Raw genomic sequence first — 26,634 nt, 5'->3', positions numbered from 1 at the left:
AACCTTAATGGACCCCAATTTCAGGCCCATAGACACTCCTGTTTGCAGGAAATGTAGGAATCGACCCAGTTGAATTTCCTCCGTCGGGCCTTACTGGCCTCGCACCACGCAACATATTTTCGCCAAATGCGGTGATAATGTTTTGCGGTTACATCCTTCCTGGCTTTGATCAGGATAGGGATGACTTCATCCGGAATGCCTTTTTTCCTTCAGGATCCGGCGTTCAACCGCCATGCCGTCAAACGCAGTCGCGGTAAGTCTTGGAACAGACAGGGTCCTTGCTGGAGCAGGTCCCTTCTTAGAGGTAGAGGCCACGGATCCTCCGTGAGCATCTCTTGAAGTTCCGGTTACCAAGTCCTTCTTGGCCAATCCGGAGCCACGAATATAGTGCTTACTCCTCTCCATTTTATTAATCTCAGTACCTTGGGTATGAGGCAGATGAGGGAACACATACACTGACTGGTACACCCACGGTGTTACCAGAGCGTCTACAGCTATTGCCTGAGGGTCCCTTGACCTGGCGCAATACCTGTCAAGTTTTTCCCAACGGTTTATAATCATGTGGAAGACTTCTGGGTGAAGTCCCCACTCTCCCGGGTGGAGGTCGTGTCTGCTGAGGAAGTCTGCTTCCCAGTTGTCCACTCCCGGAATTGCTGACAGTGCTATCACATGATTTTCCGCCCAGCGAAGAATCCTTGCAGCTTCTGCCATTGCCCTCCTGCTTCTTGTGCCACCCTGTCTGTTTACGTGGGTGACTGCCGTGATGTTGTCCGACTGGATCAACACCGGCTGACCTTGAAGCAGAGGTCTTGCTAAGCTTAGAGCATTGTAAATGGCCCTTAGCTTCAGGATATTTATGTGAATTGATGTCTCCAGGCTTGACCATAAGCCCTGGAAATTCCTTCCCTGTGTGACTGCTCCCCAGCCTCGCAGGCTGGCATCCGTGGTCACCAGGACCCAGTCCTGAATGCCGAATCTGCGGCCCTCTAGAAGATGAGCACTCTGCAACCACCACAGGAGGGACACCCTTGTTCTTGGTGACAGGGTTATCCGCTGATGCATCTGAAGATGCGACCCGGACCATTTGTCCAGCAGGTCCCACTGGAAAGTTCTTGCGTGGAATCTGCCGAATGGGATTGCTTCGTAGGAAGCCACCATTTTACCCAGAACCCTTGTGCATTGATGCACTGAGACTTGGCTCGGTTTTAGGAGGTTCCTGACTAGCTCGGATAACTCCCTGGCTTTCTCCTCCGGGAGAAACACCTTTTTCTGGACTGTGTCCAGAATCATCCCTAGGAACAGAAGACGAGTCGTCGGAACCAGCTGCGATTTTGGAATATTGAGAATCCAATCGTACTGCCGCAACACTACCTGAGATAGTGCTACACCGACCTCCAACTGTTCCCTGGATCTTACCCTTATCAGGGAATCGTCCAAGTAAGGGATAACTAAAATTCCCTTCCTTCGAAGGAATAATAAGAATTTACTTACCGATAATTCTATTTCTCGGAGTCCGTAGTGGATGCTGGGGTTCCTGAAAGGACCATGGGGGATAGCGGCTCCGCAGGAGACAGGGCACAAAAAGTAAAGCTTTAGGATCAGGTGGTGTGCACTGGCTCCTCCCCCTATGACCCCCCTCCAAGCCAGTTAGGTACTGTGCCCGGACGAGCGTACACAATAAGGGAGGAATTATGAATCCTGGGTAAGACTCATACCAGCCACACCAATCACACCGTACAACTTGTGATCTAAACCCAGTTAACAGTATGATAACAGCGGAGCCTCTGAAAAGATGGCTCACAACAATAATAACCCGATTTTTGTAACTATGTACAAGTATTGCAGATAATCCGCACTTGGGATGGGCGCCCAGCATCCACTACGGACTCCGAGAAATAGAATTATCGGTAAGTAAATTCTTATTTTCTCTATCGTCCTAGTGGATGCTGGGGTTCCTGAAAGGACCATGGGGATTATACCAAAGCTCCCAAACGGGCGGGAGAGTGCGGATGACTCTGCAGCACCGAATGAGAGAACTCCAGGTCCTCTTTTGCCAGGATATCAAATTTGTAGAATTTTACAAACGTGTTCTCCCCTGACCACGTAGCTGCTCGGCAGAGTTGTAATGCCGAGACCTCTCGGGCAGCCGCCCAAGATGAGCCCACCTTCCTTGTGGAATGGGCCTTAACCGATTTAGACTGTGGCAGGCCTGCCTCAGAATGTGCAAGTTGAATTGTGTTACAAATCCAACGAGCAATCGCCTGCTTAGAAGCAGGCGCACCCAACTTGTTGGGTGCATACAGTATAAACAGCGAGTCAGATTTTCTGACTCCAGCTGTCCTGGAACATATTTTCAGGGCCCTGACAACTCCTAGCAACTTGGAGTCCTCCAAGTCCCTAGTAGGTGCAAGGCACCACAATAAGCTGGTTCAGGTGAAACACTGACACCACCTTAGGGAGAGAACTGGGGACGAGTCCGCAGCTCTGCCCTGTCCGAATGGACAAACAGATATGGGCTTTTTTGAGAAAAAAACACCAATTTGACACTCGCCTGGTCCAGGCCAGGGCCAAGAGCATGGTCACTTTTTATGTGAGATGCTTCAAATCCACATATTTGACTGGTTTTAAACCAATGTGATTTGAGGAATCCCAGAACTACGTTGAGATCCCACAGTGCCACTGGAGGCACAAAAAAGGGGTTTGTATATGCAATACTCCCTTGACAAACTTCTGGACTTCAGGAACTGAAGCCAATTCTTTCTGGAAGAAAATTTACAGGGCCGAATTTGAACCTTAATGGACCCCAATTTGAGGCCCATAGACACTCCTGTTTGCAGGAAATGCAGGAAACGACCGAGTTGAAATTTCTTTGTGGGGCCTTCCTGGCCTCACACCACGCAACATATTTTCGCCACACGTGGTGATAATGTTGTGCGGTCACCTCCTTTCTGGCTTTGACCAGGGTAGGAATGACCTCTTCCGGAATGCCTTTTTTCCCTTAGGATCCGGCTTTCCATCGCCATGCCGACAAACGCAGCTGCGGTAAGTCTTGGAACAGACATGGTACTTGCTGAAGCAAGTCCCTTCTTAGCGGCAGAGGCCATAAGACCTCTGTAAGCATCTCTTGAAGTTCCGGGTACCAAGTCCTTCTTGGCCAATCCGGAGCCAGGAGTATAGTTCTTACTCCTCTACGTCTTATAATTCTCAGCACCTTAGGTATGAGAAGCAGAGGAGGGAACACATACACCGACTGGTACACCCACGGTGTTACCAGAACGTCCACATCTATTGCCTGAGGGTCTCTTGACCTGGCGCAATACCTGTCCCGTTTTTTGTTCAGACGGGACGCCATCATGTCCACCTTTGGTATTTCCCAACGGTTTACAATCATGTGGAAAAAACTTCTCAATGAAGTTTCCACTCTCCCGGGTGGAGGTCGTGCTGAGGAAGTCTGCTTCCCAGTTTCCATTCCCGGGATGAAAAACTGCTGACAGTGTTATCACATGATTTTCCGCCCAGCGAAAAGTCCTTGCAGTTTCTGCCATTGCCCTCCTGCTTCTTGTGTCGCCCTGTCTGTTTACGTGGGCGACTGCCGTGATGTTTTTCCCACTGGATCAATACCGGCTGACCTTGAAGCAGAGGTCTTGCTAAGCTTAGAGCATTATAAATTTACCCTTAGCTCCAGTATATTTATGTGGAGAAAAGTCTCCATACTTGATCACACTCCCTGGAAATTTTTTCCTTGTGTGACTGCTCCCCAGCCTCTCAGGCTGGGCTCCGTGGTTACCAGCATCCAATCCTGAATGCCGAATCTGCTGCCCTCTAGAAGATGAGCACTCTATAACCACCACAGGAGAGACACCCTTGTCCTTGGATATTGGGTTATCCGCTGATGCATCTGAAGATGCGATCCGGACCATTTGTCCAGCAGATCCCACTGAAAAGTTCTTACGTGAAATCTGCCGAATGGAATTGCTTCGTAGGAAGCCACCATTTTTACCAGGACCCTTGTGCAATGATGCACTGTTTTTAGGAGGTTCCTGACTTGCTCGGATAACTCCCTGGCTTTCTCTTCCGGGAGAAACACCTTTTTCTGGACTGTGTCCAGAATCATCCCTAGGCACAGCAGACGTGTCGTCGGGATCAGCTGCGATTTTGGAATATTTAGAATCCACCCGTGCTGATTGTAGCAGTATCCGAGATAGTGCTACTCCGACCTCCAACTGTTCCCTGGACTATGCCCCTATCAGGAGATCGTCCAAGTAAGGGATAATTAAGACGCCTTTTCTGCGAAGAAGAATCATCAATTCGGCCATTACCTTGGTAAAGACCCCAGGGTGCCGTGGACAATCCAAACGGCAGCGTCTGAAACTGATAGTGACAGTTCTGCACCACGAACCTGAGGTACCCTTAGTGAGAAGGGCAAATTTGGGACATAGAGGTAAGCATCCCTGATGTCCCGGGACACTATATAGTCCCCTTATTCCTGGTTCGTTATCACTGCTCTGAGTGACTTCATCTTAATTTGAACCTTTGTAAGTGTTCAAAAACAAATTTTTAGAATAAGTCTCACCTAGCCTTCTGGCTTCAGTACCACAATATAGTGTGGAATAATACCCCTTTTCTGTAGTAGGAGGGGTAATTTAATTATCACCTGCTGGGAATACAGCTTGTGAATTTTTTCCCATACTACCTCCTTGTCGGAGGGAGACTTGGTAAAGCAGACTTCAGGAGCCTGCGAAGGGGAAACGTCTCGACATTCCCATCTGTACCCCCGGGATACTACTTGTAGGATCCAGGGGTCCTGTACGGTCTCAGCGCCATGCTGAGAACTTGTCAGACGCGGTGGAACGCTTCTGTTCCTGGGAATGGGCTGCCTGCTGCAGTCTTCTTCCCTTTCCTCTATCCCTGGGCAGATATGATCTTATAGGGACGAGAGGACTGAGGCTGAAAAGACGGTGTCTTTTTCTGCAGAGATGTGACTTAGGGTAAAAAACGGTGGATTTTCCAGCAGTTGCCGTGACCACCAGGTCCGATGGACCGACCCCAAACAAGTCCTCTTCCTGTATACGGCCATACTGTGCCGTTTGGAATCTGCATCACCTGACCACTGTCGTGTCCATAACATCTTCTGGCAGTTATGGACATCGCGTTTATTCATGATGCCAGAGTGCAAATATCCCTCTGTGCATCTCGCATATATAGAAATGCTCTATAGTCAATAAAATACTGTCCCTGTCAAGGGTATCAATATTTTTAGTCAGGGAATCCGACCAAGCCACCCTAGCTCTGCACATCCAGGCTGAGGCGATCGCTGGCCGCAGTATAACACCAGTATGTGTGTATATACTTTTTATTATATTTTCCAGCCTTGTCAGCTGGTCCTTGAGGACGGCCCTATCTATAGACGGTACCGCCACTTGTTTTGATAAGCGTGTGAGCGCCTTATCCACCTTAAAGGGTGTTTCCCAACGCGCCCTAACTTCTGGCGGGAAAGGGTATACCGCCCATAATTTTCTATCGGGGGGAACCCACGCATCATCACACACTTTAATTAATTTATCTGATTCAGGAAAAACTATGGTAGTTTTTTCACATCCCACATAATACCCTCTTTTGTGGTACTTGTAGTATCAGAAATACGTAACACCTCCTTCATTGCCTTTAACGTGTGGCCCTAATAAGGAATACGTTTGTTTATTCACCGTCGACACTGGATTCAGTGTCCCTGTCTGTGTCTGTGTCGACCGACTAAAGTAAACGGGCGTTTTAAAACCCTTGACGGTGTTTTTGAGACGTCTGGACCGTACTAATTGTTTGTCGGCCGTCTCATGTCGTCAACCGACCTTGCAGCGTGTTGACATTATCACGTAATTTCCTAAATAAGCCATCCATTCCGGTGTCGACTCCCTAGAGAGTGACATCACCATTACAGGCAATTGCTCCGCCTCCTCACCAACATCGTCCTCCTACCTGTCGACACACACGTACCGACACACAGCACACACACAGGGAATGCTCTGATAGAGGACAGGACCCACTAGCCCTTTGGAGAGACAGAGGGAGAGTTTGCCAGCACACACCAAAAACGCTATAATTATATAGGGACAACCTTATATAAGTGTTTTCCCTTATAGCATCTTAATATATATATAAGCATATCGCCAATTTAGTGCCCCCCCTCTCTGTTTTAACCCTGTTTCTGTAGTGCAGTGCAGGGGAGAGCCTGGGAGCCTTCCCTCCAGCCTTTCTGTGAGGGAAAATGGCGCTGTGTGCTGAGGAGATAGGCCCCGCCCCTTTTTCGGCGGCCTCGTCTCCCGCTCTTAACGGATTCTGGCAGGGGTTAAATATCTCCATATAGCCTCCGGAGGCTATATGTGAGGTATTTTTAGCCAAAATAGGTATTCATTTGCCTCCCAGGGCGCCCCCCTCCCAGCGCCCTGCACCCTCAGTGACTGCCGTGTGAAGTGTGCTGAGAGGAAAATGGCGCACAGCTGCAGTGCTGTGCGCTACCTTTAGAAGACTGAGGAGTCTTCTGCCGCCGATTCTGGACCTCTTCTTACTTCAGCATCTGCAAGGGGGCCGGCGGCAAGGCTCCGGTGACCATCCAGGCTGTACCTGTGATCGTCCCTCTGGAGCTGATGTCCAGTAGCCAAGAAGCCAATCCATCCTGCACGCAGGTGAGTTCACTTCTTCTCCCCTAAGTCCCTCGTTGCAGTGATCCTGTTGCCAGCAGGACTCACTGTAAAATAAAAAACCTAAGCTAAACTTTCCTAAGCAGCTCTTTAGGAGAGCCACCTAGATTGCACCCTTCTCGGCCGGGCACAAAAATCTAACTGGCTTGGAGGGGGGTCATAGGGGGAGGAGCCAGTGCACACCACCTGATCCTAAAGCTTTACTTTTTGTGCCCTGTCTCCTGCGGAGCCGCTATCCCCCATGGTCCTTTCAGGAACCCCAGCATCCACTAGGACGATAGAGAAATCATCATTTCGGCCATTACCTTGGTAAAGACCCGGGGTGCCGTGGACCATCCATACGGCAGCGTCTGAACTGATAGTGACAGTTCTGTACCATAAACCTGAGGTACCCTTGGTGAGAAGGGTAAATTTGGACATGAAGGTAAGCATCCTTGATGTCCCGAGGCATCATGTAGTCCCCTTCTTCCAGGTTCGCAATCACTGCTCTGAGTGACTCAATCTTGAATTTGAACCTCTGTATGTAAGTGTTCAAAGATTTTAGATTTAGAATCGGTCTCACCGAGCCGTCCGGCTTCGGTACCACAACAGTGTGGAATAATACCCCGTTCCCTGTTGCAGGAGGGGTACCTTGATTATCACTTGCTGGGAATACAGCTTGTGAATGGCTTCCAAAACTGTCTCCCTGTCAGAAGGAGACATCGGTAAAGCCGACTTTAGGAAACGGCGAGGGGGAAACGTCTCGAATTCCAATTTGTACCCCTGAGATATCACCTGAAGGATCCAGGGGTCTACTTGCGAGTGAGCCCACTGCGCGCTGAAATTCATTGAGACGGGCCCCCCACCGTGCCTGATTCTACTTGTAAAGCCCCAGCGTCATACTGAGGGCTTGGCAGAGGCGGGAGAGGGTTTCTGTTCCTGGGAACTGGCTGATTTCTGCAGCCTTTTTTTCTCTCCCTATGTCACGGGGCAGAAATGAGGAACCTTTTGCCCGCTTGTCCACGAAAAGACTGCGCCTGATAATACGGCGTCTTCTCATGTTGAGAGGCGACCTGGGGTATAAACGTGGATTTCCCAGCTGTTGCCGTGGCCACCAGGTCTGAAAGACCGACCCCAAATAACTCCTCCCCTTAATAAGGCAATACTTCCAAATGCCGTTTGAAATCCGCATCACCTGACCACTGTCGTGTCCATAACCCTCTACTGGTAGAAATGGACAACGCACTTAGACTTGATGCCAGTCGGCAAATATTCCGCTGTGCATCACGCATATAGAAATGCATCTTTTAAATGCTCTATAGGCAAAAATATACTGTCCCTATCTAGGGTATCAATATTTTCAGTCAGGGAATCCGACCACGCCAACCCAGCACTGCACATCCAGGCTGAGGCGATTGCTGGTCGCAGTATAACACCAGTATGTGTGTAAATACATTTTAGGATACCCTTCTGCTTTCTATCAGCAGGATCCTTAAGGGCGGCCATCTCAGGAGAGGGTAGAGCCCTTACAAGCGTGTGAGCGCTTTTCCACCCTAGGGGGTGTTTCCCAACGCACCCTAACCTCTGGCGGGAAAGGATATAATGCCAATAACATTTTAGAAATTATCAGTTGTTATCGGGGGAAACCCATGCATCATCACACACCTCATTTAATTTCTCAGATTCAGGAAAACTACAGGTAGTTTTTCCTCACCGAACATAATACCCTTTTTTTGGTGGTACTCTTATTATTAGAAATGTGTAAAACATTTTTCATTGCCTCAATCATGTAACGTGTGGCCCTACTGGAAGTCACATTTGTCTCTTCACCATCGACACTGGAGTCAGTATCCGTGTCGGCGTCTATATCTGCCATCTGAGGTAACGGGCGCTTTAGAGCCCCTGACGGCCTATGAGACGTCTGGACAGGCACAAGCTGAGTAGCCGGCTGTCTCATGTCAACCACTGTCTTTTATACAGAGCTGACACTGTCACGTAATTCCTTCCAACAGTTCATCCACTCAGGTGTCGACCCCCTAGGGGGTGACATCACTATTACAGGCAATCTGCTCCGTCTCCACATCATATTTCTCCTCATACATGTCGACACAAACGTACCGACATACAGCACACACACAGGGAATGCTCTGATAGAGGACAGGACCCCACTAGCCCTTTGGGGAGACAGAGGGAGAGTTTGCCAGCACACACCAGAGCGCTATATATATATATACAGGGATAACCTTATATAAGTGTTTTTCCCCTTATAGCTGCTGTTTTATTTAATACTGCGCGTAATTAGTGCCCCCCCTCTCTTTTTTAACCCTTTCTGTAGTGTAGTGACTGCAGGGGAGAGCCAGGGAGCTTCCCTCCAACGGAGCTGTGAGGGAAAATGGCGCCAGTGTGCTGAGGAGATAGGCTCCGCCCCCTTATCGGCGGCCTTATCTCCCGTTTTTCTATGTATTCTGGCAGGGGTTAAATGCATCCATATAGCCCAGGAGCTATATGTGATGCATTTTTTGCCATCCAAGGTGTTTTTATTGCGTCTCAGGGCGCCCCCCCCCCAGCGCCCTGCACCCTCAGTGACCGGAGTGTGAAGTGTGCTGAGAGCAATGGCGCACAGCTGCAGTGCTGTACGCTACCTTGTTGAAGACAGGACGTCTTCTGCCGCCGATTTTCCGGACCTCTTCTGTCTTCTGGCTCTGTAAGGGGGCCGGCGGCGCGGCTCTGGGACCCATCCATGGCTGGGCCTGTGATCGTCCCTCTGGAGCTAATGTCCAGTAGCCTAAGAAGCCCAATCCACTTTGCACGCAGGTGAGTTCGCTTCTTCTCCCCTTAGTCCCTCGATGCAGTGAGCCTGTTGCCAGCAGGTCTCACTGAAAATAAAAAACCTAAAACTAAACTTTTCACTAAGCAGCTCAGGAGAGCCACCTAGTGTGCACCCTTCTCGTTCGGGCACAAAATCTTAACTGAGGCTTGGAGGAGGGTCATAGGGGGAGGAGCCAGTGCACATCAGGTAGTTCTAAAGCTTTTCTTTTGTGCCCAGTCTCCTGCGGAGCCGCTATTCCCCATGGTCCTTACGGAGTCCCCAGCATCCACTTAGGACGTTAGAGAAATAGGGGATTGTGAGGAAGATGTATTATACTGGCACATTTATGTATTATACTTGCCTCTTTACTGAGGTGAAGCAGCACCAATGAGATGTATTAACATCTCATATGCCAGAGTGGGGGGAGTTAAAACTTCCCATCGGCAATCCCTGACAGAGCTCACAGTACATCAGCGTATGGCTGATGCGCTGTCTCACCCCCCACCGGGTCCACTGTGGATGCGCAAGATCTCACTACTATAGTGAGATCTCGCATGCAGCCAGGATCCCAGCAGCTGTCGCAGCCAAAGATAGTGGCTATGAAAGGGGCAGCAACACCAGCAACTGTTGAAATCGATAGCTGCAGGTGATGGAACTGTCAGTGCCACTGACAGTTCATACATTGCACTGCACATTGGTGTGCTATGTTAAAGATAGCAGTGTCGATAATGACAGGGGAGCTTCATTTCACTCACATCTGCTCCATCATACATGGGGGAGAAGCAGTGTCAGCGCACCACTTCTCCTCCATACCGACACTTAATACATCTACCCCTCTGTACACAGATACTGCAATTCAATTGTTTAATTTCCTATCTATCGTAGTGGCGCATAAAGCCAAAAATTGTGTCAGTGTCCAAATATATATGACCATAACTGTATATACTAATAGAGGGAGGCAATAAAGTTGCCGGCTGTCGTGATCACGGCGGTCAAGCTGCAGATGCCGGAGTCCCGACACCCGGAGAGATACCGGTGGTCAGAATCCCGCCCACCGCCTAGAATCCCCACTCGGATGGTTGTCCACACCACCACCAGAGGGGGGAATATAACTCTGTGGAGAGCACATCGAGCCTGCAAGGGGACACGCTGCGCTCGCCGCAGGTATTCTGGCTGTCGGGATCCCAGGATCTGTCTCCTGACCGCCGGGATATCATACTGAATCCCTAAGAGATATCATCTGTTTGGGAGAACTCGCTCTCAGAAGCAGAACAGCTTCCTCCATTTAAACAGGGAAAGTTAAATGGAGCAGCTGCGCTACACAGCTATTAGAACCTCTGTATCCTCTAATTGGTGGAGGAAGTGCATTATCCAGAACTACAGTATGGTGTTAGTTCTGAACTGCAGGGGTACAGATCTAAAATTATTATGGTAGCCATAGCTTTATATGTATATGTAGCTCAAAACAACAATGCTACTTTAATAAATATGGCTCCCAAAACAAATACATTCCTACCTTAATAGCACAGATACCAGAATATACAGCTCTCACACAAGAGAGGGGGAAAAAAAAAAAACCAACAACTGAGGGAAAATGAGAAAGACAGAATAAAACGAGAGACAGAGGGGTAAATTTACTAAGATGGGAGTTCTATTTAAGATGGGATGTTGCCCATAGCAACCACTCAAATTCTACTTTTCATTTATCTTGCACCTTCTAGAAGATAATACCTGGAATCTGATTGGATGCTATGGGCAACATTCCATCTTAGAAAATTTACCCCAGAGAGAGAGAGAACGGAAGAGATAGAGAGAATAAAAGATAGACAAACAAAGAGAAAAGAAAGAAATAATTGATTTATCAATTACATTACAGGTACCTTGTTATGTCTTCAGTTAACTGAGAAGGATCCGGTGGATAGAACTTTACACTAAATACAAATTGCCATGGGGAGCCTAAAATGGAAGATAAGAATTATGTTGAAATTAGTAATTTATTATGTCAACTACATTGTCCTGCTGTTCAAAATACTGCAATGGAACGTAGTGTTCTCAAGCAGTATTCTTCAGTGATAGCAAAAACAAAAGATAAATACTGTAAGTAAAAATAAAAATAAAAGTTGCAAAGCAGAAAATTTAGGATCAAATTAGGACTTACAGTATCAAAAAAAGAAACACTACACATTAATGGAGAAAAAATAAGAATTTACTCACCGGTAATTCTATTTCTCGTAGTCCGTAGTGGATGCTGGGTACTCCGTAAGGACCATGGGGTATAGACGGGCTCCGCAGGAGACTGGGCACTCTTAAAAGAAAGATTAGGTACTATATCTGGTGTGCACTGGCTCCTCCCTCTATGCCCCTCCTCCAGACCTCCGTTAGGGAAATTGTGCCCGGAAGAGCTGACATTACTAGGAAAGGATTTGGAATCCAGGGTAAGACTCATACCAGCCACACCAATCACACCGTACAACTGGTGATAACCATACCCAGTTAACAGTATGAACAATAACTGAGCCTCTCTCAACAGATGGCTCATACAATAACCCTTTAGTTAAGCAATAACTATATACATGTATTGCAGAGAGTCCGCACTTGGGACGGGCTCCCAGCATCCACTACGGACTACGAGAAATAGAATTACCGGTGAGTAAATTCTTATTTTCTCTGACGTCCTAGTGGATGCTGGGTACTCCGTAAGGACCAAGGGGATTATACCAAAGCTCCCAAACGGGCGGGAGAGTGCGGATGACTCTGCAGCACCGAATGAGCAAACTCAAGGTCCTCCTCAGCCAGGGTATCAAACTTGTAGAATTTTGCAAAAGTGTTTGAACCCGACCAAGTAGCAGCTCGGCAAAGTTGTAAAGCCGAGACCCCTCGGGCAGCCGCCCAAGAAGAGCCCACCTTCCTCGTGGAATGGGCTTTTACTGATTTAGGATGCAGCAGTCCAGCCGCAGAATGTGCAAGCTGAATCGTGCTACAGATCCAGCGAGCAATAGTCTGCTTTTAAGCAGGAGCACCCAGCTTGTTGGGTGCATGCAGGATAAATAGCGAGTCAGTTTTTCTGACTCTAGCCGTCCTGGAAACAAAGTTTCAGGGCCCGGACTACGTCCAGCAACTTGGAATCCTCCAAGTCCCTAGTAGCCACAGGCACCACAATAGGTTGGTTCAAATGAAACGATACCACCACCTTAGGGAGAAATTGGGGACGAGTCCTCCATCCTGCCCTTTCCATATGGAAGATCAGATATGGGCTTTTACATGACAAAGCTGCCAATTCTGACACACGCCGAGTCCAAGCTAAGGCCAAAAGCATGACCACTTTCCACGTGAGATATATTTTAGCTCCACAGTCTTAAGTGGCTCAAACCAGTGGGATTTTAGGAATCCAACACACGTTAAGATCCCAAGGTGCCACTGGAGGCACAAAAGGGGCTGAATATGCAGCACCCCTGTAACAACGTCCGAACTTCAGGCAGTGAAGCCAGTTCTTTTTGAGCGAAAAAGGGATAGGGCCGAAATCTTGGCCTTTATGGATCCTAATTTTAGGCCCAGAGTCACTCCTGACTGTAGGAAGTGCAGGAATCGACCCCCCTGGAATTCCTCTGTAGGGCCTTCCCGGCCACACACCAAGCAACCTATTTTCGCCATATACAGTGAAAAAGTCTTGCTGTCACGTCTTTCCTAGCCTTTATCAGCGTAGGAATAACTGCATCCGGAATGCCCTTTTCCGCTAGGATCTGGCGTTCAACCGCCATGCCGTCCAACGCAGCCGCGGTAAGTCTTGGATCAGACAGGGTCCCTGTTGCAACATGTCCTGACTGAGAGGCAGAGGCCATGGGTCCTCTGAGAGCATTTCATGCAGTTCCGGGTACCAAGTCCTTCTTGGCCAATCCGGAGCAAAGAATATTGTTGACACTCCTCCGTTTATTACAATTCTCAGCCCTTGGGTCTGAGAGGAAAAGGAGGGAATATATAGACCGACTGGAACACCCACGGTGTTACTAGTGCGACCACAGTTATCGCCTGAGAGTCCCTTGACCCAGCGTAAAACCTTTTTTCATCTTTTTATTGAGGTGGGACGCCATGTAGTCCACCTGAGGCAGTTTCCATCAATTTGCAAAACTGCGTGAAGAATTCCTGATGAAATCACCACTTTCCCGGGTGGAGGTCGTGTTCACTCCCGGAATGAACACTGCTGACAGTGCGCTTACTTGATTCTCCGCCCAGCGAAGAACTCTGGTGGCTTCTACCCTCGCCACCCTGCTCCTTGTGCCGCCCTGGCGGTTTACATGAGCCCCTGCGGTCTGACTGGATCAGAACCGGTTGGTCGCGAAGCAGGAACTCCGCTTGACTTAGGGCGTTGTATATGGCCCTTAGTTCCAGGATATTGATGTGAAGGCAAGTCTGTTGGCTTGACCACAAACCTTGGAATTTTCTTCCCTGTGTAACTGCCCCCCACCCTCGGAGGCTTGCATCCGTGGTCACCAGCACCCAGTCCTGAATGCCGAATCTGCGGCCTCTGCAGCCACCACAGGAGAGACACCCTGGCCCTGGGGGATAGGGTGATTAACCGATGCATCTGAAGATGTGATCCGTTGTCCTTGCATGGAACCAGCCGAAGGGGATGGCCTCGTATGATGCCATCATCCTTCCCAGGACTCGAGTGCAGTGATGCACTGACACCTGTTTTGGTTTTCAATAGATTCCTGACCAGTGTCATGAGCTCCTGAGCTCTCTCTATCGGGAGATAAACCCTCTTCTGGTCTGTGTCTAGGATCATGCCTAGGCGAGGCAGATGAGCTGTAGGAACCAACTGCGACTTCGGAATATATAGAATCCAGTTGTGTTGCCGTTTCACTTCCAGAGAAGGTGATACGCTGTCCAGCAACTGCTCTCTTGATCTCGCTTTTATGAGGAGATCATCCAAGTATGTGATAATAGTGACACCTTGCTTCCGCAGGAGCACCATCATATCCGCCATTACCTTGGTGAAATTGGTAATGACAATCCCGTGCCGCAATTCTGAGGTACGCCTGATGAGGTGGATAAATGGGGACACGAAGGTATGCATCCCTTATGTCCCGATTCATTTCAGGCTTGCAATGACCGCTCTTAGCGATTCCATCTTGAACCTGAACCTTTTCAGGTATATGTTCAGGGATTTTAATTCAATATGGGTCTAACCGAACCGTCTGGTTTCGGGATTATAACATGGTCGAATAATAACACCCTCTTGTTGAAGGAGGGGACCCTTGACCACCACCTGTTGAAGATACAATTTACAAATTGCAGTTAACACTGGCTCCCTCTCTTGGGGGGAAGCCCGCCGGATCCTCGGTGAGGGGGCATCTTCTCAAAGTCCAGCCTGTATCCCTGCGATACAATTTCTATTGCCCAGGGATCTAACAGGGAGTGAACCCACTTGTGGCTGAACTTACGAAGGCGTGTCCCCACCGGGCCTAGCTCCGCCTGTGGAGCCCCAGCGACATGCGGTGGATTTTTGTAGAGGCCGGGGAGTACTTCTGTTCCTGGGGACTAGCTGTGTTGTACAGCTTCTTTCCTCTGCCCCCGGCTCTGACAAGAAAGGACGCACCTCAGACTTTGTTTCTTTGTTCGAAAAGCTGCATTTAATAATGTCGTGCTTTCCTAGGCTGTGCAGGAATATAAGGCAAAATATCAGAATTACCAGCTATAGCTGTGGAGACCAGGCCCGAGAACCTTTCTCCACACAATCCTCAGCCTTCCATATGCCTCTTAAGTCGGCATCATCTGTCCAATGTGTATTCTACAGGACACGTCAAGCAGAAATCGACATAGATTTTGTCTCTAGGACCCAGTATACTCATGTCCCTTTGGGCATGCTTTATAATTATATATCTATCACTTAAGACAGCATCTTAAAATATTTATATGCATACTAGGGTCTCAATCTCTGCTGATAAGGTACCTGTCCACGCTGCCACAGCGCTATAAACCCATGCCGACACAATCGCCGGTCTGGGTAGTATACTAGAATGTGCACACTATCTGCAGGATCCCTGAGAATAGCTAGTGCAAACAGGACACCCAAGGGGAAGATTCTCAACACATCCTGGCCCTAGTGGGGAAAGGATACAGCCTGAGAATTCTCTTGTGGGAAGCTGCCGTCTCTTGTCTGGAGATTCCCGCTCTTTTTCCTCATGAGAGGAGGGAACTTTACCTCAGCATTCTTCCCCTTAACATGTGTACTCTCATGTCAGGGACAGATGAGTCATCAGTGATATGCAAATCATCTTTTATTCCAATAATCATATATTGAATATCTTTTAGCCCTCTTGGCTGTAACTTTGCATTATCGTAGTCGACAGTGGAGTTAAACTCCGTGTCGATACTTTGTTATTTTGGATAGTGAGCATAGAGAGACTGTGAAGGACTCTGTGACATAGGGACAGACCAGGGTAGATTTCCTTTCTGTTCCCTAACCTTTGTGCAATAATTTTACCTCAGCACTTACACATATCCAAACAGGTGTCGGCGTTGTTGACGGAGACACCCTCCCACACACTTATCCGCTCTATCACCTCCTTAGAGGAGCCTTTTACCTCAGACATGTCGACACACGCGTACCGACACCACACACACAGGGGATGCTCTATTTGAAGACAGTTCCCCCACCAGGCCCTTTGGAGAGACAGAGAGAGAGTATGCCAGCACACACCACAGCGCTATATAATACAGGGATGTACACTATACTGAGTGATTTTTCCCCTATAGCAGCTTATATACACAGTTTTGCGCCTAAATTTATGTGCCCCCCCTCTCTTTTTTACCCTTTGTGTACCAGGATACTGCAGGGGAGAGCCTGGTGAGCTTCCTTCCAGCTGAGCTGTGAAGAGAAAATGGCGCCGGTGTGCTGAGGAAGAAGGCCCGGCTCCCTCAGCGGCGGGCTTCTGTGCGTTTTATGTACTTTAATGGCGGGGGTTAATGCACATATACAGTTTATCAGACTGTATTATGTGCTTTTCGCCAAGTAAGGTAATCTAATTGCTGCCCAGGGCGCCCCCCCCAGCGCCCTGCACCCATCAGTGACCGGAGTGTGTGGTGTGCTAAGGGAGCAATGGCGCACAGCTGCAGTGCTGTGCGCTACCTTAATGAAGACCGGAGTCTTCAGCCGCCGATTTTCAACTTCTCTTCGTTCTTCTGGCTCTGCAAGGGGGACGGCGGCGCGGCTCCGGGACCGGACGACCGAGGACTGGGCCTGTGTTCGATCCCTCTGGAGCTAATGGTGTCCAGTAGCCTTAGAAGCCCAAGCTAGCTGCAAGCAGGTAGGTTCGCTTCTCTCCCCTCAGTCAAACGTAGCAGTGAGTCTGTTGCCAGCAGATCTCACTGAAAATAAAAAACCTAACAAATACTTTCTTTTCTAGGAAGCTCAGGAGAGCCCCTAGGGTGCATCCAGCTCTGGCCGGGCACAGATACTAACTAACTGAGGTCTGGAGGAGGGGCATAGAGGGAGGAGCCAGTGCACACCAGATATAGTACCTAATCTTTCTTTTAAGAGTGCCCAGTCTCCTGCGGAGCCCGTCTATACCCCATGGTCCTTAAGGAGTACCCAGCATCCACTAGGACGTCAGAGAAATAAAAAATAAGATTATAGACCAAACAGAAAGATAATCCATTCAGTGCTTCTGAAACTAATCAAACAATTATATAGTCTGAAAAATAACACATTTATTCTACTTTATGCATTCACGTTTTATAATTCCACTCGTTAACTCACACCCATGTACAAAATATTCTCTAAATAACTTATAATTGACAAACAAAAAAGCAATTTCCGGGTTGTGTTTCAAAGTGGGATTGCGTACACCACTGAAAAATGTAAATTTTAATATATAAAAAACATCCGATCTTGTGCTGTTCACCCAGTGCTCTTTTTTTTGTTTTAAGCCATTTTTCCGTTGCCTGCTTTAAAAGTTTGATGTTCTGAGTCAACTAATAATGAAGACATTTGTCATTGTGAAGAGTTTTGCAAGCATAACATGACCAGTCTGTCCCAACCAAGATCACAACGTTGTGATGTACAAAGAGAAGGGGCCCAGGAAGTTTGTAGAATACATCTTTTATTAAAAGGTAACTGGTAACAACGGCCATGGAAACGGAAGGAAGTGGTGATCTGTGTGCTGCATGTAGCACTCTCCATTACCCATTGACTAGGGCAAAGTCTACGTGCAACCATGGAACTGAAAAAGCAGCACAAAAAAGGAGGCAAACCCCCTGCAGAAAAATCCACATCTCACTGCAATCTGACAATTGCTTTGTTGGTATAAAACTTGGTACAATTCTGTAACAATGCACTCGTGTCTCAAACTGTCTCTCTGCTATCTCTTCTTGGATGTCCCAGGGCTTTCTTCAACCTAACATGGCTAAGACTGAGCTGATAATCTTTCTACCCTCCCACATAATCTCATCTCCCACAATGTAACTATTTATTGAAAGCACAACTATCTCCTCTAGCCCTCACGTATACTGTGTTGGAGTTACCCTTCATTCCTCCCTATCCTTCACACATTCAGTACCTCTCGCAGTCCTGCAGCGTCCATCTCAAAAATATTTCCAGGATCAGACTCTTTCTCACAATAGATGCTACTAGAACCCTCATCCACTTATTGGGCATCTCCAGATTGGACTACTATAATTTCCTCCTATCTGCCTACATGACAACTTCCCTTCTCCACTCCAAACTATCCTCAATGCTGCTGCCCGGCTCATCTTCATCTCCAAACATACTACCGTCAACCTCTCTTTTTCAAGACCTACAATGGCTCCCCTTCCAAATCAAATTCAAGCTTCTCACACTCACTTACAAAGCCCTCATCCATTCCTCTCCCATTTACATATCTGATCTTATCTCCCATTTACACTCCCACCCGCCCTCATTGCTCCACAAATACATGCTGACTTTCCTTCCAACTGGTCACATCCTCCCATTCCTGCCCCCAAGATTTTGGTCATGGCGTTTGTCACGGACCGCGGGCGCCTCACTCTCCGGATACACCAATCCGAGAGTTGCGCCAGCGCCGTGCGAATCTCCGCTGCCACCAGCAAAGACTTTTCAACGTATTGCGGACGTTGCAGGTGTCTTTAGCTTCACCTGTGATCACCAATCTCAATATCTCATGAAAACCATAGGTAACGTACTTCACTTGGCTTGACTTGGGTTCAAGAACACAGCAGTCAAATCTAATTATATGTTTATTATAATCAAGAAATATCTTCGGGTTTACAATGGTAAAAAGATTACAAAGAATATAAGGAGTTTAGAAAAGATATACAGGTTACTAGCAGTCTCAATAAACAAAAAGAGAATAATTTCAGAAGCCTAACTTACTCAACCTCAGTTAGCCTACTGTGTGGAGGGATCTCACAATGGAAGATATACATGGTGCATTCCCAGCTCCTGGCTGCTTCCCCTCAGAGAATGAACAAAACAGTGTGTGTGTGAGGGACAGATATAGCCCCCTCATAGCTGCAGGCCCCCCACCCTTTCATTAACTCTCTCAATGCTGGGCACCTGAGCAGTAACAACCAGACTTTATTTGGTTTCACTTTCAAAAACTGTCTTCCTTTTAAGTTTCAAGAGGTCAGGTTTCTTGGCCTGGCCTGGCTTGTGGTAATGTCATTTATAGCTTCTTAGATAAGGTAAGAGCCATAAACTAACCTCTGACTCTCCCACTATACATCAGTGTCCTCTACTCCCATATCTATGTAACTATGGGTTCATTTAAAGGACAGGTTGGAAACCATTTTGTGTCACAGACTCCATTACAATATACATGTAGACATTACATACAATTCTTATATCGCTGGATACAAATTAATGTCCTATTTGCCACAGCGTTCTGTATATCTAAAATTAAATGGGCTCTCAAACCGAGCCATCCCTCATCTTAACCCTCTGTTAGATGGTCACTTCTACCCCATCTGTGTCACTCCTCTCCCCTCATGCGTTTTTCCCTCTCTTACACTATTTTATACTCCATATTATCCTTCAGCTGCACCTAACCCTCAATTTCTGTCACCCTAATGATTATGTGTGTCCTGTCCCCAGATGCAACAAGGTTTATATACCACGTACTTGTCCTTCATTGTTTTGGACTGTAAGGGGGGTATCCAATTAGCCAAGATAACTCGTTCACAGCAAAAAATTCTAAAAGGCTGCTTTTTTTGCGACCCGCAATATTGCAGCTATCCAATTACTCGCATGCTATAACTCTCCACAGGATTTATCGCAAATTTCACTTCACCTACACTGAGCAGGTGAAAAATTGGAGAAAATCCCAGTTTGTGGGTAAAAATGTTGGTACTTAGGGCCTAATTCAGACCTGATCGCAGCAGCAAATTTGTTAGCTAATGGGCAAGACCATGTGCACTGCAGGGGGGGGGGGATGGGCGCAGATATAACATTTGCAGAGAGCGTTAGATTTATGTGGGTAATAGTTTTTCTGGATAAATACTGGCTGCTTTATATTGACACTGCAATTTAGATTTCAGTTTGAACGCACCACACCCAAATCTAACTCTCTCCACACTTTATATCTGCCCCCCCCCCCCCCGCAGTGCACATGGTTTTGCCCATTAGCTAACAATTTTGCTCCTGCGATCAGATCTAAATTAGGCCCTTGGTTCAGAACCCCTTGGATACCCCCTTAATGATTAATTAGGCACTTTGAAGATTTTAATTAGCCGGTAATAAGGTCAGTTTTGGGGTGAAAAAGTGCAATGTGATGGAACTTGGTGTATAAGGTATAGGACAGGTATATGGAGGTGCTTTATGAGTGGGACAAGTGTTTTTAAGTTTGCAGGTGGGAGTAACTGGTCATTTTTGCTAGATTTTTTAAAAGTGCCCTTAATTGACCCAAATATATACTTATACCCATTTACATGTACCCCAAATTTAATTAGGATCAATTTTACACAAAAAAGCTTGCTTTTTATCATTCTTCAATTGTTTAGAAAAAATACACATAGCAGCCATTTAACACATTAAAAGTCTCCAAAATCTTATTATTATGCCCTCTGCGTAGTATACTTCTATATTGTTATCCTATGTCACTTTGGCATTTTTGGGGGTACAGGCTGATTTCCCCATTTTTTACCTGCACTTTTCACTGGTCAACACTAGAGATGAGCGGGTTCGGTTTCTCTGAATCCGAACCCGCCAGAACTTCATGTTTTTTTTCACGGGTCCGAGCGACTCGGATCTTCCCGCCTTGCTCGGTTAACCCGAGCGCGCCCGAACGTCATCATGACGCTGTCGGATTCTCGCGAGGCTCGGATTCTATCGCGAGACTCGGATTCTATATAAGGAGCCGCGCGTCGCCGCCATTTTCACACGTGCATTGAGATTGATAGGGAGAGGACGTGGCTGGCGTCCTCTCCATTTAGATTATAAGAGACTGAGAGAGATTTACTGGAGCTGACTAGGAGGAGTACTGTTACTGTAGAAGTGTAGAGACTGAGTGGAGAGAGTTTACTAGTGAGGACAGTGCAGTTTACTTTATAATCCGTTCTCTGCCTGAAAAAAGCGATACACAGCACACAGTGACTCAGTCACATACCATATCTGTGTGCACTGCTCAGGCTCAGGCCAGTGTGCTGCATCATCTATTATCTATATATAATATTATATATATCTGTCTGACTGCTCAGCTCACACAGCTTATAATTGTGGGGGAGACTGGGGAGCACTACTGCAGTGCCAGTTATAGGTTATAGCAGGAGCCAGGAGTACATAATATATTATATAGTGAGTGACCACCAGACACACAGTGCAGTTTATTTAATATATCCGTTCTCTGCCTGAAAAAAGCGATACACACAGTGACTCAGTCAGTCACATACCATATCTGTGTGCACTGCTCAGGCTCAGGCCAGTGTGCTGCATCATCTATTATCTATATATAATATTATATATATCTGTCTGACTGCTCAGCTCACACAGCTTATAATTGTGGGGGAGACTGGGGAGCACTACTGCAGTGCCAGTTATAGGTTATAGCAGGAGCCAGGAGTACATAATATATTATATAGTGAGTGACCACCAGACACACAGTGCAGTTTATTTAATATATCCGTTCTCTGCCTGAAAAAAGCGATACACACAGTGACTCAGTCAGTCACATACCATATCTGTGTGCACTGCTCAGGCTCAGGCCAGTGTGCTGCATCATCTATATATATTATATATCTGTCTGACTGCTCAGCTCACACAGCTTATAATTGTGGGGGAGACTGGGGAGCACTACTGCAGTGCCAGTTATAGGTTATAGCAGGAGCCAGGAGTACATATTATATTAAAATTAAACAGTGCACACTTTTGCTGCAGGAGTGCCACTGCCAGTGTGACTGACCAGTGACCTGACCACACTGACCACCAGTATAGTTAGTAGTATACTTATATTGTGATTGCCTGAAAAAGTTAAACACTCGTCGTGTGACTTCACTTGTGTGTTTTTTTTTTATTCTATAAAAATAAAACTCATTCTGCTGACAGACAGTGTCCAGCAGGTCCGTCATTATATAATATATAATATATACCTGTCCGGCTGCAGTAGTGATATATATATATTTTTTATATCATTTATCATCCAGTCGCAGCAGACAGTACGGTAGTTCACGGCTGTGGCTACCTCTGTGTCTCTGCACTCGGCAGGCAGTCCGTCCATAATTGTAATCCCACCTAACCGTGGATTTTTTTCATTCTTCTTTATACATACATAGTTACATAGACATCTTCTCTTTATCAACCAGTCTATATTAGCTGCAGACACAGTACAGTACGGTAGTTCACGGCTGTGGCTACCTCTGTGTCTGCAGTCGGCAGGCAGTCCATAATTGTATACTAGTATCCATCTCCATTGTTTACCTGAGGTGCCTTTTAGTTGTGCCTATTAAAATATGGAGAACAAAAATGTTGAGGATCAAAAATTAGGGAAAGATCAAGATCCACTTCCACCTCGTGCTGAAGCTGCTGCCACTAGTCATGGCCGAGACGATGAAATGCCAGCAACGTCGTCTGCCAAGGCCGATGCCCAATGTCATAGTACAGAGCATGTCAAATCCAAAACACCAAATATCAGAAAAAAAAGGACTCCAAAACCTAAAATAAAATTGTCGGAGGAGAAGCGTAAACTTGCCAATATGCCATTTACCACACGGAGTGGCAAGGAACGGCTGAGGCCCTGGCCTATGTTCATGGCTAGTGGTTCAGCTTCACATGAGGATGGAAGCACTCAGCCTCTCGCTAGAAAAATGAAAAGACTCAAGCTGGCAAAAGCAGCACAGCAAAGAACTGTGCATTCTTCGAAATCCCAAATCCACAAGGAGAGTCCAATTGTGTCGGTTGCGATGCCTGACCTTCCCAACACTGGACGTGAAGAGCATGCGCCTTCCACCATTTGCACGCCCCCTGCAAGTGCTGGAAGGAGCACCCGCAGTCCAGTTCCTGATAGTCAGATTGAAGATGTCAGTGTTGAAGTACACCAGGATGAGGAGGATATGGGTGTTGCTGGCGCTGGGGAGGAAATTGACCAGGAGGATTCTGATGGTGAGGTGGTTTGTTTAAGTCAGGCACCCGGGGAGACACCTGTTGTCCGTGGGAGGAATATGGCCGTTGACATGCCAGGTGAAAATACCAAAAAAATCAGCTCTTCGGTGTGGAGGTATTTCACCAGAAATGCGGACAACAGGTGTCAAGCCGTGTGTTCCCTTTGTCAAGCTGTAATAAGTAGGGGTAAGGACGTTAACCACCTCGGAACATCCTCCCTTATACGTCACCTGCAGCGCATTCATAATAAGTCAGTGACAAGTTCAAAAACTTTGGGTGACAGCGGAAGCAGTCCACTGACCAGTAAATCCCTTCCTCTTGTAACCAAGCTCACGCAAACCACCCCACCAACTCCCTCAGTGTCAATTTCCTCCTTCCCCAGGAATGCCAATAGTCCTGCAGGCCATGTCACTGGCAATTCTGACGAGTCCTCTCCTGCCTGGGATTCCTCCGATGCATCCTTGCGTGTAACGCCTACTGCTGCTGGCGCTGCTGTTGTTGCCGCTGGGAGTCGATGGTCATCCCAGAGGGGAAGTCGTAAGCCCACTTGTACTACTTCCAGTAAGCAATTGACTGTTCAACAGTCCTTTGCGAGGAAGATGAAATATCACAGCAGTCATCCTACTGCAAAGCGGATAACTGAGGCCTTGACAACTATGTTGGTGTTAGACGTGCGTCCGGTATCCGCCGTTAGTTCACAGGGAACTAGACAATTTATTGAGGCAGTGTGCCCCCGTTACCAAATACCATCTAGGTTCCACTTCTCTAGGCAGGCGATACCGAGAATGTACACGGACGTCAGAAAAAGACTCACCAGTGTCCTAAAAAATGCAGTTGTACCCAATGTCCACTTAACCACGGACATGTGGACAAGTGGAGCAGGGCAGGGTCAGGACTATATGACTGTGACAGCCCACTGGGTAGATGTATGGACTCCCGCCGCAAGAACAGTAGCGGCGGCACCAGTAGCAGCATCTCGCAAACGCCAACTCTTTCCTAGGCAGGCTACGCTTTGCATCACCGCTTTCCAGAATACGCACACAGCTGAAAACCTCTTACGGCAACTGAGGAAGATCATCGCGGAATGGCTTACCCCAATTGGACTCTCCTGTGGATTTGTGGCATCGGACAACGCCAGCAATATTGTGTGTGCATTAAATATGGGCAAATTCCAGCACGTCCCATGTTTTGCACATACCTTGAATTTGGTGGTGCAGAATTTTTTAAAAAACGACAGGGGCGTGCAAGAGATGCTGTCGGTGGCCAGAAGAATTGCGGGACACTTTCGGCGTACAGGCACCACGTACAGAAGACTGGAGCACCACCAAAAACTACTGAACCTGCCCTGCCATCATCTGAAGCAAGAAGTGGTAACGAGGTGGAATTCAACCCTCTATATGCTTCAGAGGTTGGAGGAGCAGCAAAAGGCCATTCAAGCCTATACAATTGAGCACGATATAGGAGGTGGAATGCACCTGTCTCAAGTGCAGTGGAGAATGATTTCAACGTTGTGCAAGGTTCTGATGCCCTTTGAACTTGCCACACGTGAAGTCAGTTCAGACACTGCCAGCCTGAGTCAGGTCATTCCCCTCATCAGGCTTTTGCAGAAGAAGCTGGAGGCATTGAAGAAGGAGCTAAAAGGGAGCGATTCCGCTAGGCATGTGGGACTTGTGGATGCAGCCCTTAATTCGCTTAACAAGGATTCACGGGTGGTCAATCTGTTGAAATCAGAGCACTACATTTTGGCCACCGTGCTCGATCCTTGATTTAAAGCCTACCTTGGATCTCTCTTTCCGGCAGACACAAGTCTGCTGGGGTTGAAAGACCTGCTGGTGACAAAATTGTCAAGTCAAGCGGAACGCGACCTGTCAACATCTCCTCCTTCACATTCTCCCGCAACTGGGGGTGCGAGGAAAAGGCTCAGAATTCCGAGCCCACCCGCTGGCGGTGATGCAGGGCAGTCTGGAGCGACTGCTGATGCGGACATCTGGTCCGGACTGAAGGACCTGACAACGATTACGGACATGTCGTCTACTGTCACTGCATATGATTCTCTCAACATTGATAGAATGGTGGAGGATTATATGAGTGACTGCATCCAAGTAGGCACGTCACACAGTCCGTACTTATACTGGCAGGAAAAAGAGGCAATTTGGAGGCCCTTGCACAAACTGGCTTTATTCTACCTAAGTTGCCCTCCCACAAGTGTGTACTCCGAAAGAGTGTTTAGTGCCGCCGCTCACCTTGTCAGCAATCGGCGTACGAGGTTACATCCAGAAAATGTGGAGAAGATGATGTTCATTAAAATGAATTATAATCAATTCCTCCGCGGAGACACTGACCAGCAGCAATTGCCTCCACAAAGTACACAGGGAGCTGAGATGGTGGATTCCAGTGGGGACGAATTGATAATCTGTGAGGAGGGGGATGTACACGGTGATATATCGGAGGGTGAAGATGAGGTGGACATCTTGCCTCTGTAGAGCCAGTTTGTGCAAGGAGAGATTAATTGCTTCTTTTTTTGGGGGGGTCCAAACCAACCCGTCATATCAGTCACAGTCGTGTGGCAGACCCTGTCACTGAAATGATGGGTTGGTTAAAGTGTGCATGTCCTGTTTTGTTTATACAACATAAGGGTGGGTGGGAGGGCCCAAGGACAATTCCATCTTGCACCTCTTTTTTCTTTTCTTTTTCTTTGCATCATGTGCTGATTGGGGAGGGTTTTTTGGAAGGGACATCCTGGGTGACACTGCAGTGCCACTCCTAGATGGGCCCGGTGTTTGTGTCGGCCACTAGGGTCGCTAATCTTACTCACACAGTCAGCTACCTCATTGCGCCTCTTTTTTTCTTTGCGTCATGTGCTGTTTGGGGAGGGTTTTTTGGAAGGGACATCCTGCGTGACACTGCAGTGCCACTCCTAGATGGGCCCGGTGTTTGTGTCGGCCACTAGGGTCGCTAATCTTACTCACACAGCTACCTCATTGCGCCTCTTTTTTTCTTTGCGTCATGTGCTGTTTGGGGAGGGTTTTTTGGAAGGGCCATCCTGCGTGACACTGCAGTGCCACTCCTAGATGGGCCCGGTGTTTGTGTCGGCCACTAGGGTCGCTAATCTTACTCACACAGCTACCTCATTGCGCCTCTTTTTTTCTTTGCGTCATGTGCTGTTTGGGGAGGGTTTTTTGGAAGGGACATCCTGCGTGACACTGCAGTGCCACTCCTAGATGGGCCCGGTGTTTGTGTCGGCCACTAGGGTCGCTTATCTTACTCACACAGCGACCTCGGTGCAAATTTTAGGACTAAAAATAATATTGTGAGGTGTGAGGTATTCAGAATAGACTGAAAATGAGTGTAAATTATGGTTTTTGAGGTTAATAATACTTTGGGATCAAAATGACCCCCAAATTCTATGATTTAAGCTGTTTTTTAGTGTTTTTTGAAAAAAACACCCGAATCCAAAACACACCCGAATCCGACAAAAAAAATTCGGTGAGGTTTTGCCAAAACGCGTTCGAACCCAAAACACGGCCGCGGAACCGAACCCAAAACCAAAACACAAAACCCGA

At 47.5% G+C, this 26,634-nt stretch overlaps 1 protein-coding gene across 14 annotated transcripts in view; it reads right to left on the bottom strand.

Annotated features, from left to right (window-relative positions):
- Window positions 1-26,634, bottom strand: part of EPB41L2 (erythrocyte membrane protein band 4.1 like 2) — a 640,934-nt gene that overhangs the window by 245,387 nt on the left and 368,913 nt on the right. For all 14 annotated transcript variants that reach the window (XM_063917319.1, XM_063917312.1, XM_063917311.1 and 11 more), the window contains one exon: window positions 11,364-11,439. In XM_063917319.1, the coding sequence (XP_063773389.1) occupies window positions 11,364-11,439 (76 nt within the window). The remainder of the gene's footprint in view (window positions 1-11,363; window positions 11,440-26,634) is intronic.

This window comes from Pseudophryne corroboree, chromosome 4, assembly GCF_028390025.1.
Source record: "Pseudophryne corroboree isolate aPseCor3 chromosome 4, aPseCor3.hap2, whole genome shotgun sequence".
NCBI lineage: Eukaryota > Metazoa > Chordata > Amphibia > Anura > Myobatrachidae > Pseudophryne > Pseudophryne corroboree.
The sequence above is the reverse complement of the archived record's forward strand: the minus strand, read 5'-3'. Positions and strand labels throughout refer to the sequence as shown.